This window comes from Mangifera indica, chromosome 8, assembly GCF_011075055.1.
Source record: "Mangifera indica cultivar Alphonso chromosome 8, CATAS_Mindica_2.1, whole genome shotgun sequence".
Classification (NCBI taxonomy): Eukaryota; Viridiplantae; Streptophyta; class Magnoliopsida; order Sapindales; family Anacardiaceae; genus Mangifera; species Mangifera indica.
In genome coordinates this window covers 11,827,303-11,838,828 of record NC_058144.1, presented here as the reverse complement: position 1 = coordinate 11,838,828, position 11,526 = coordinate 11,827,303, and the positions used below count along the sequence as shown (strand labels likewise).

Genomic DNA, 11,526 nt, shown 5'->3' with positions numbered 1-11,526 from the left:
TTATTAAATATTATTTTATTTTTAATTTTTACTGTTTATACACAATTTTGTATACACAACACTATTCTAATTAAATTGATGTAGCATAATAATAATAATAATAATAATCTCATTCCTAGTGTTATTTATATTAAAATAGAGTGGAAGATTATGAAGGAATCATGGAAGCAAGTAACTGTGGCATCATGAAGATAACCAAAATCTCTTAATTAAAAGTGTTATTATATCTATAGTGGAAGAAAATTAATGGTAATGAGTAATCCTCATTATATAATAAGAATGCCCATTTTAATCAGCCTACAATGATTACCCATCTTAACATAACAACAAATATCTCTCTTTTTTTTTTTTTTTTTTGGGTTTGGAACCACATGTCTACAAATTGGTTTCCATAATTAACATTAAACCACTAATTAACATGTGTAATTGAAGAAAAATAATATTAAAAACCAAAACACTAACATTTTGCTTACAATTTTTCTTCCTCATCAACTTAGCAATTACAGGTCTGACGATGCTTGTCACTCAAGTTATTAGATAAAATAATATATATATATATATATATATAAAAGAAAATGATTAGTTAATTTCTTTTTTATATGAGATATATTTATTTCTCTACAAAAATAATAATAATAATTAAAAAAAAATCAACCTCTGTACATAGGTGAGCGTTCTCGCAGTTGCACCACCTCCTTGGGAAGCCTTGACTGTCTGAAAACTTTAATCGGACTGGGAAAGTACCATTTTGCCCCTTTCGGTTTTCCATAATCCGACGACGTCCTGGAAACAGCCGCTGATCTCGATTTCTTCATCATCATCATTCTTCTCTCTTCTTCCAAGTCTCCACCTCTGTTGCTTTTACTATTTTTATTACCTCCCTTTAGCCACCACCAAAACGACACCGTTGTCGTCTTGCTTCTACTTTCGTTATTAACTCCATTTCCAACGAAATCTAAATTCTCAACGTACTTTGACTTTGAACGGAGAAACGGCACCGCCAAGGATCTCGATCTCCGTAAGGCCGGTTCACTGTCAATCAAATTACTGACACGGCCGACGGTTCCGATCCCGGCAGAGAAATTCTCACCTCCTGATAAAGAAAACCGAGAAAACGAGGACGAAGAAGAAGACGAGGACGACGTGGTGATGGCGCTGCAAGCACAGGGGCGGACGTTAGCGCAGTCGGGACAGAGAGAAGAGAGACGGTCACGGAGACAGGTTGGACAGACTCCAGAACGGTGACGTTTAGAAGGGTGCTTTTGACATTTCCAGACTTCCTCCTCGTCCAGGAAACCCGCTGCTGCCATTTTCTTTTTCTGTTTTAAGCTGAGTTAAACCGTTTACAAGCGCTTGTTGTATTCTCTCGTTGTTGTCGTTTTTATTTCACTCGCCCCTGTGTTGTGTTGTGTTGTGTTGTGTTGTGTTGTGTGGCTTGAGAAGGAGTGAGGATTATAAAAGGAACAAATTTTGATTTGGTGGAGAGAAGTGTAACCATGGTTAACTAACTGTAGTTAACAAAACGCAGCGTTTTCAGCTATGAAAATTTGAAATATATTTACAGAAATGACCTTCTGATGAAATAGAATAGAATCCACAGAGTGATATCATAGGATTGAGAGGCTCCTCCCCCTTTGGAAATATTTTGGCATGTGAAGCAGCAAACTATGACAATTTGATGATAAGCATAAAACGTTTTAAATAATGAAAAGGATAATGGCTTTAATACAAAATATGGATTTAGGATTGCGGTCTGTTGCGGCAAAGACGAAGGGGATGAAACGTGCAAACTTCCATTACATGATGGGTTGACTTTTTGTCAATTCAATTGATTTCACTGTAGTAAAAAATGAAAATTTTAAGGATTTTGTTGCATCAAATTTGTGTTGTGGAGAAAAAGGTTAAATTAGTTGATCTAATGGTATCTAGATTGAAACATGTTTCAGGCTGGGGGGTCAATCAAGTGTATTAATTTAATGTTTTGTGGGTGAGTTGGGAAAGATGAAATTTCACGCGAATGTGGAAACCCTAATTAATGAAAATACAAATTATTTACTTAAAGTTTAATTCGTATTTTAGACATCTTGTTATGAATTTTTTAACATAAAACATACGCATATTTTATATGTTTATCTAATTAAACATATATTTTTGTTATTTTTACGTTTTCTGTTTTTTATAATTTTTTTAAAAATACAAAAATATTTCTTACATTTTTAATTAAGTATCATAATATCATAACTATAAAAAACAAAAAACTTAATTTTTTTTTATTTAAATTTCTAACATTTACCAATAATTTTTTATGATGATTATATATAATAGTCAATTAGATACTTTATATTTAAATTATTAATTAAAATATTTATAAAAAATATTAAAATTATTATTGATATTATCATATTTTTATGAATAATTATTAATGATATGTCATATTAAATTTATATATACGAGTTTTGTATTCAAATTTTATGACTATTTTTTTAATAAACATAATTTTTATTATTTAAGGTGAATAACATTGTATATGTTAATAATTCATGTCCGAAAACAAACAATCACAGTGAGTGAGGATAAGGTTTGCATGAATCATGGAGAATTAATGGGTTTATTTATGTCGTTATTTTGACATCAAAATCAAAGCATTCAATATGTTTCAACGAGGATGACAATTAGACCCTTTTTTTCTAAAGAAAATTAGTATTTTATTTTTCAAAGAATTGAGGGTCAATTGCGTCTGCTTTTCTTCAACCACTTTTTTTTTTTTTTTGACATTTAGTCAAGAAAAAATGACCAAATATGTTGTTGTTAATTGCGTCTTATCCTCCTGTCTTAAACCTTTAATTTTGTTACCATTAAGAACAATTTGTTGGACTTCATTTTTCGCCCAGGGACTTCCCGTCCACATGTTTAATTTTGTTACCATTAAGAACAATTTGTTGGACTTTTAAACTGTTTTCTATTTTTTGTGAAGTTATCTGACCCAGACTTGTTTATCAAATCCACCCCTAATTTAGGTGGGTACATCGGAACTAAAGAAATAAAGTCAGGCACTCAGGCCTACGAGTCCATTAGGATGAGATAAGAAGATGATTGATTGATAGAATTTTAAAATGCCCAACAAGCTAGCTAAAGCCCACTGACACGGCAAGAATGGATGCAGAATTGGCCCAATGAGTTGGCAAATGAGAGGCCAACAAAACAACATAAGAAATTAATTCAATAATAAATAATGTGTATAAATTTTCTAATAAACTATAACATATTATTATATGATTAGATATTATTTAATTTTTAATTTAAAGTTATTTAATTCATAGTGATATATTATTATTTATATATATATTATTATGCATATAACATTATTTGTTTACCTTCAATAACAACTATTTTTCTAACTAACTAGTAAATGGTATCCTAACCAATCATTTTTTATATATAAATCCGATTAAAGTGTAGGTCAGTTCACAATTAAATTGATTAAATCAATCAGTCTGGTATAGTTTTAATAATAGAAGTGAAACCATACTATATATTTTTAATTTTTTTATTAATAAAGTGTTTAGAGTTTTGTGCCCAACGCAAACAAACTTATAAAGAGAAAGAGTTGACGTATAATTTGTAGCTTCACTTTCTTTTCCAAAATTAATAATTGAGTATAATATTTTCTCTTTTGAACAATATTATATATACATTTTTTTTTATACAATTAAATATAAACTTGATATGTCGTCCTATAATTAGGTGTTATTTTATCTTTTATTCAAAATTATCTAATCCTATTATTATATATCAAATATGTACTCAAAATTCTCGTCACATAATTTTATTATTCATTTTTACTCTCCATTTCTTGAAACACTGAGAGACCAAATAAAAAATAAATGAGTGTAGGGTTGATTATTATAATTCCAAAGTAATGACATAGTGATTTGTTACCCACCGAGGTACAATGTCAACACATAATAAGTAAACACTACATCATTAATCGGTCTCAGTTTATAGTAATTATCATTCCTTCACATTTTACCCAAATTAATCTTCTCAACCTAATCCCCATCCATTCTACTTTTAAATTATGAGAAGATTCACAAGCAAAAGCTCATATCAAAATCAAATCATATATACATTCACACACACACACACACACACACAATTCATTTCTCATAGTGCATCTAATTGATTAAAAAAAAGTGTTCATCTTTTCGCTCACTTGTTTCTTTCACACAACTATTGAAACACCATCTTCTCTATGAGTTCACGGACCTTCTATTCTCTTGGGCTTGTGTGTATGAAGGAATCAAAGAGGATTTTACAATTGAATGAGTTTGGGACAATTTTGGAAATGAAGACTTTTGTTTTAACATTTTTATTCCGAATAAGTTGGCCGCAATTTCGCCTTCTTTTCTTCTTTGTTTCTTGGAAGGAAGCCAATAAATGTAATACCTTGTTCACTCTATTCCATGCAAGTCCTTCTTCATATTCCTTCTCTAGTTCGCACTTGGGATCCACAAAGAAAGACAAAAACAAGTTGCATAATCACATCTCTTGCCCATAAAAAGTCACCCCACTTTCTTTCCAACCCATTCCTCCATTTTTGTCACTTAAAAACTTATTATCATAACTTTATTCAGTGCATCTATATATGCTTTATTTCTTGCCTTTTGCTACATATGCTTCTAATTTCTTCTTTTTACATACATTTTTCCTTTCTATTTCATTAATTTAAAATGTTTTTTAATCTCATTCGGTACCTTATATTTGCAACATTTACCAACACATCCCCATCCCTTCAGTTAGAAATCCTTTATGATACAACAAAAGAGGCCGAATATATATTTGGTCAGCATTAGGTGAGGCCCTAAATCGAAATAGTCAATGCTAATTGTTAAAGAGAGAATCAACATTAGGGTAGTCCTAATTCTTAATCAAAGTTATTTATTCATAATTAATGTATTAGGAAAATCTTGATACTAGAGATATAGTGACATTAGCAAATATGGCTATGAAAGATGACTTTGAAACTACGAGAAATATATTATGCGTCCGCAACAATTATTAAGGAAAATTAACAATATTATCTTAAATAATAAAATTTCTATAAAAAGGAATTAAAGAATAATAACATTTTGATGGCCAAAGGACTATTTTCCACCCAAGTTTAAGTGTATCCCCAAAGTCACACCCGTGAGTTTAAAAAGTCAAAAATCTCACTTATCTGTTTAAAATCTTAATTAAGGTTAAAGTAAAACCGTTATTTAACAAAAATATAAAGTTTTATTATTTTTACATCACTTAGTTTGAAAACTCACAATTCCCTTCACTTGGAATTTGAAAACATCTCTAACGACAGTTTGCGAACTCTAAGGAAAAATATTGATTTTTTAAACTTCAAGTAGAGGGATTTGTGAGAGATTTTCAAATTGAGATGGGTAAACGTAATAAACTTTATTTTTTAAAATTTTTTTATTAAATGATAGTTTTACCCCTAATCATAATTGAGATTTTAAACGGATTGATAAAACTTTTAACTTTTTAAATCCTACAGGTGTGATTTGAGAACACACCTAAACTTGGGTGGGAAATAGTGCTTTGGCCTATTTTGATAAGTTGCATCATGTATCGAATTGTTTCAAAATAGGATGAAATTACATGCTTCTCCAAAACTTTGGGTTATGGTTGTGGTTGGATTTGAGCCAAGCCGAGCTGAGCTCAAACTCGACTCAGTTTACATATAGCTGAGCTTGAGCTCGTGAAAGCCAAACTCGAACTCGATTCGAATTTGATTCAACTTGTCTTTCGTTATTTAAACGACGTCTTTTTAATACATATTAGTCAAAACGACGTCGTTTTGTATCAAAATTTTTAATTAAAAAATTTGACGAGTAGCTCGAACTTGGCTAGGATTGGCTCGTTTTGGGTTTGCTCAAACCGAACTCGAGCTCGAGCTTGAACAAACTTAGTTCGAAAATGCCCTACTTTGGATAAAAGGAAGCCTGAATTACATTTTCCCACACAAGGCTTACTCTTAAAACAATTTTCCAACTTAGTCGAATCTTAACATAAATAATATTTTTTTCATCCAAAATAATACTTTCTCATTTAAAATTAAACTCAGTTCATAAAGCAACAATATCAAATAGTAAAATTACCATTTTATTTCAATAATTTCATTTTTCAAAATTATTATACAATCCAAAATTAACAAAAAATATAATATTTTAAATATTCAAATAATATAAAAAGTATTTTATTTCATTTCCTTTTTACCCTCACCTTTTTTTTTGTTTCTTTCCATTGACAGATCTATTTTTGTCATAAAATCGTATTTCAAGGGGTAAATTATAATTTTTGAAAATATTAAAGATTTTTATGAAAATTTTTAAAAGTTATTGGAAATTTAAAAATAGTTTAAAAATAGTTTAAAATTTTTTTAAATATCAATAGTTTAAAAAATGATCATTACTCATCTAAAGAATTAAACAAAGTTTTTTATAGGTTTAATTATTATGTTTAACACTTTTGAGTTTGATAAAAAAATTATTTTTTATTTTCAAAATTAATAATAGTAAAATTACTATTTGTAATTATGTCGATAGTTTTTTTTAATTTGAATTTAAGTGAGAAAGCAATCTTTTAACAAATTAAGGATGAAAAAATACTTTAGACAAAACCTTGGTGGAAAAATGTTATTTCCTCGTTAAAAAAAAAAAAAAATCTTCCATTCATAAACAAATAGAATTCCAACGTAATTTTTTCATCACGCCTCAGGTGAGATAGGTGGACGGACAAATTATGGTCAAACTTGGCACACCCACGCCTCCAACCACGATTGGCTTGTGTAAAAGTTCAGGAGGGAATGAGATGTACGGTAACAATTCCATATGGCGAGGAGTGGTAGGATGGATCCGCGTAAGGACAATCGTAATGGAGCCTACAAAAGAAATTATGAAGTGGAGACCACAAATTAAATAAATAAAAAATGGGGCCCTCCAAAACGCCGTAGTATTTGGGGGTCAACACACGCATGATGTGAAACGCGCAACCAGGGCACTGGGACAGCAATTTCTGGGTCATCTGTGGTGTGCCGTGACCCTTGCTTCAATTCTAAGTTTACTTTGACTCTTTCTCTCTCGCCATCCCAAGTCAAATTCAACCCTCCCATCACTCTATTTCAATTTTATTATGTAATTAACAATAAATAAAATAAATATTTATTTATCATTTTTCATGCTTGTTGAAAAATATTGACACTAAAATTTATTAGCCTTTAGCATATGATTTTAGTGATTTTCTTATTCATACAATTTTTGAGACAGTTAAATTATTATGAAATTTTTTTATATTATAAGTATATATATATATTTTATACATAATTTAAATATACAAATAATATATTATTATATAATTAAATAATTTTAAATTAAAAATAAAATAATACATCACATATATATATACATAAATTATATATTAAAAATACGTAAATTACACATAACAAAGTTCTTTTCCTTTAATGTTAAAGACCAGAATTCAAGCATAATTTAATTACTAGTCCTTATATTATGTACATGTAACGAATTTCACCTCAAACCTTACTCATTTCTATTGTTTTATTATTGACACATGGATATGATATTATACAAAAACATCAAATATATCACATTATTTATGCATATATAATATATTTGTAATTTTTTTAGTACTATGATGATAGTCAACTCAGGCGAAACATAATTTTAAAGCCTAATTACGTAACAATAAAATCAATATACTCACTTTTAAATATATAATTAGGTATACAGATTATCTATCATTATATGATTAGATGATTTTAAATTAAAGATAAAATAACACTTAATTACTTAAAGATATATTATTTATATGTTAAATTATATACTAAAAAAATATACATATAACATTGTTCAATTATACAAACGGTAAACATCAACATAAGTGCCTTAAATAAAGAAGAGTTGACTTTTTATATTGGACCATAAGGACTAAAGTCAATTGTTGGTTGCTCTAGACATTAAATTTAGTTTGAAAATTTACAAGTATTATGATTTAAATAATTTTTATGTGTGTTTTATTAAGTATTAATTTTGATAATAATAATTTTGCATCACTATGTAATTGAATAATTTTGAATTATAAATTAAAGTAAGTGACATATTGTCATCGGTACTCAAATTAGCTCACATTATAAGTGCACGTAATATTGTTGTTTGGTTAAAAGTGCATAAAGATTATTCTGGTAATATATTTTATTATTACTGATGTTATTTTATTTGGTTTTTGTTAGGTAATAAAAAATTTAAATAATTTTTTATCATCAATGATAATGTAGTATATAATATAGGGGTATTCTCATTACCATCGCCACTTTATGTATTAAAAAAAAGACTTAGCAATTCGTCTAATTGGGTTGTGTTTGTATCGTGTCAATTAGGATTTTGTATTGAAAACCCTAAACCCTAACCCAATTTGAAATAGAATCAAATTAAAAATTTTCAACCCTAAACCGAACAAAAATTTTTTGGGTTGACTTGACCCAATCCAAATTAGCTCAAACTATATAATATGTAAAGTCATGTCAAAACATAATATGAATGAGTTATGAAACAATACATTTATCAAAGGTCAAGGAATAATACTATTTGTTATAAAATAATACATAAAATAATATTTTAACATGAAACAATGTTTTGTATAAACAAAATTACTCTATTTTAAGTTAATACTAATAGTTTGTATATTATCTTTTAATATAATTAATTGTATGGATAAAAAAAGTAATATTATAATCAAAAACCCAAAAAAGTCTACAACTTCAGCTTCAAAATAATATAATTGATAACAAATTAGATTAACAATTACATGTCAAAATTTTAAAAATTTAATTTTTGATCCATATGATGAATGTAACTATCATAAATATTAAAAACTATTAACAAATATATGAATATGATGCACAAATTATAATAAGTTCAATCAATAATATTTATAAGTTAGAACACACCAAATATAAACTATAAAATATTATTTACACTTTACCAAAAAGAGTTATTAAATTTATTTCTTTATTGATTCAAATTAGGAAATAGGGATTTTTTGGATTGAATCTCTTGTTGTCATATGAAAAAAAAATAATATTAAAGATTTTTTATTATTATGATGTTATACAATATTTTGTTTAAAATTTTCAGATTAGTTTGAATTAAATCGAGTTAGTTTTATGTCAATCTGAATTTGATTCGATCTGATTTTTTAAGGGCCAACACAAACCTGATCCAAACTACTTTTCATATCGAAAATTATAACCCTAATCCAATTTTTTTAGTGTTGTGTCATGTTAAGTTAATAAATTATGTCAAATTTTGTCAAGTCTATTAAAAAATTACAAAGTTAATTTTGATTTTGTTACAATTTAGTCTTTATTTATTAATTTTTTAGAATAAAACTACATTTATTTTCAATTAATATAACATGTAACATAAAAAATATTTTAGAATAATTATACCTTAAAGCATTTAAGTTAAATAATATCTTAGTATTTTTTATTATATTCAACCAAATACAATAATTATTTATAATATCAATTTTTATCAAATATAGTAATAATTTTTACAGAATAATATTATCGATAACCTATCCTTATAGTAATTTTTTTTATAATAAAAGATTACTCAAAGTAACAAAATTTGTAAGAACGAAAATTAAAAGAAAAACAATATTAGAATTACACATGTATGATATGCAAAATGGTGAAAAGTATGTTTATAAAAATATAATCATAAAATTTGGATATTAAAAAATATAAAATTTATATATACAAGTTTAATATAACACATTATTTATAATACGTTTTAAAAAATACAATAATATTAATTTTAGCACATTTCTTAGATCATTTAGTGAAAACCAATATCGCATTTTGAATACAAAGTATTATATTGACCATTAGATCTAATTTAATCCGCAAATTATAGTTTCAAGACTCTTAAACACAATATATAACAAATATTCTATTATAGTATTTGGGACACACAACACAACTTATAACCAAGTCATTTATAAAGGTATTTAATAATTATAAATTATTTATATCTCATATTTATCATATTTAGCTAAGTTGTATTCTAGTCATATCGGTATCAACTTCACGGAAAAAAAAAAAAAACTTCAAAAGTAAATAAAAAGAAAAACCTAATAATCCTATAAATATTACATTATACCCTTAAAATATTTATCTTGTCTTACATCATATGTCATAAGTAAAAGAATTTGAAGTTCTAGTAATTGTGTTATAACACAAAATTAGTTAGACTTGATTATTTTTAAGAATAAATCAAGATTGTACCCTAATATCAAATAATGAGATAAAAAAGGATTTATCTTGTTACTATTAATCAAGTTCGAGATTTTCTATACAAAAATAATAATAAACAATAAAATCTATTATTATATAACTCTTAAGGGTCGTTTGGTTCCAGTATTTAAAGATTACTTTGATAATTTATCTTTTATTCCCTTGATTTATCAGTAATAAAAAATTATAGTAATATTTTATTATTAATACTGACATGACAGGTAATATAGGTGATAATCTGATTATCACATTTACCTTAGATATTTAAAGATTATCAAAGTAATTTTGATTTTATTATAATTATATTATTATTTATTAACTTTTTGAGACAAAAATAAATTTATTTTTAATTAATATGATAAATAATATAAAAATATTTAAAAATAATTATATTCAAGGGCATTTAGGTAAAATAATTTTTTGGTAATATTTTATTACCATTAATCAAACACAATAATTATTTATATCTATCAAATTTTATTAAACATAGTAATTATTTATATCCAATAATCTTTTAAATAATTTATCTTCAAGGTAATCTTTTTATTTTGGTAATAAAATATTACTTAAACTAAATGCCCCCTTATAGTATAAATTTGATAAAGTAATAAATTTTTTTTGGGTAAAATCTTATTATTGCAAAATGCTAAAATTTGTTTTTTGGGTAAATAAAAGTTTTTTACTTTGATCAAATCATTAGTGTAAATTATCATTTTGCGATGCCAATAAATTAAATGAAGAAATAATAAGGTGATGGTGAGAATCGTAAGTTGAAAAGAAAAAAAATATGAAATTGTTAAAGATTTTTTATTAAAAAAAAAAATGAACACAACTTATCACAACTTTAATTGGGTTTAATATATTTTATGTAAAATAATGTTGTTTTATTTTTTGAAAAATAATATCATTTTATTCTTTGAAAAAACTATAATTACATATAATTAAATTGTTTAATACACATTAATGAATATATAAAACGAGTATTTTTTTTTTATATGTTCATTAATGTATATAATGCACATTTACAAACTAAGCATATCAGTAATGTTAGATTTTTATATTTACTAAGTTTTTTTCACGAATTAAAATTTTACAATAAACCCACTAAAAATTAGAATGATTTTGAGTTTTCATGTGATTAATTTGAAAAGATACAG

General features: G+C 26.1%; 1 protein-coding gene across 1 annotated transcript; it reads right to left on the bottom strand.

The window, feature by feature from the left end:
* Positions 1-426: 426 nt before the first annotated feature.
* Positions 427-1,612, bottom strand: LOC123222806. Its single transcript, XM_044645771.1, has one exon. It carries the CDS (start codon positions 1,308-1,310, stop codon positions 651-653), a length of 660 nt encoding a protein of 219 aa, XP_044501706.1. The 5' UTR covers positions 1,311-1,612; the 3' UTR covers positions 427-650.
* Positions 1,613-11,526: the final 9,914 nt, after the last annotated feature.

Bases quoted from the DNA above. Each gene is read 5' to 3' on its own strand.
- LOC123222806 (XM_044645771.1), bottom strand. From the start codon at position 1,310: ATGGCAGCAGCGGGTTTCCTGGACGAGGAGGAAGTCTGGAAATGTCAA.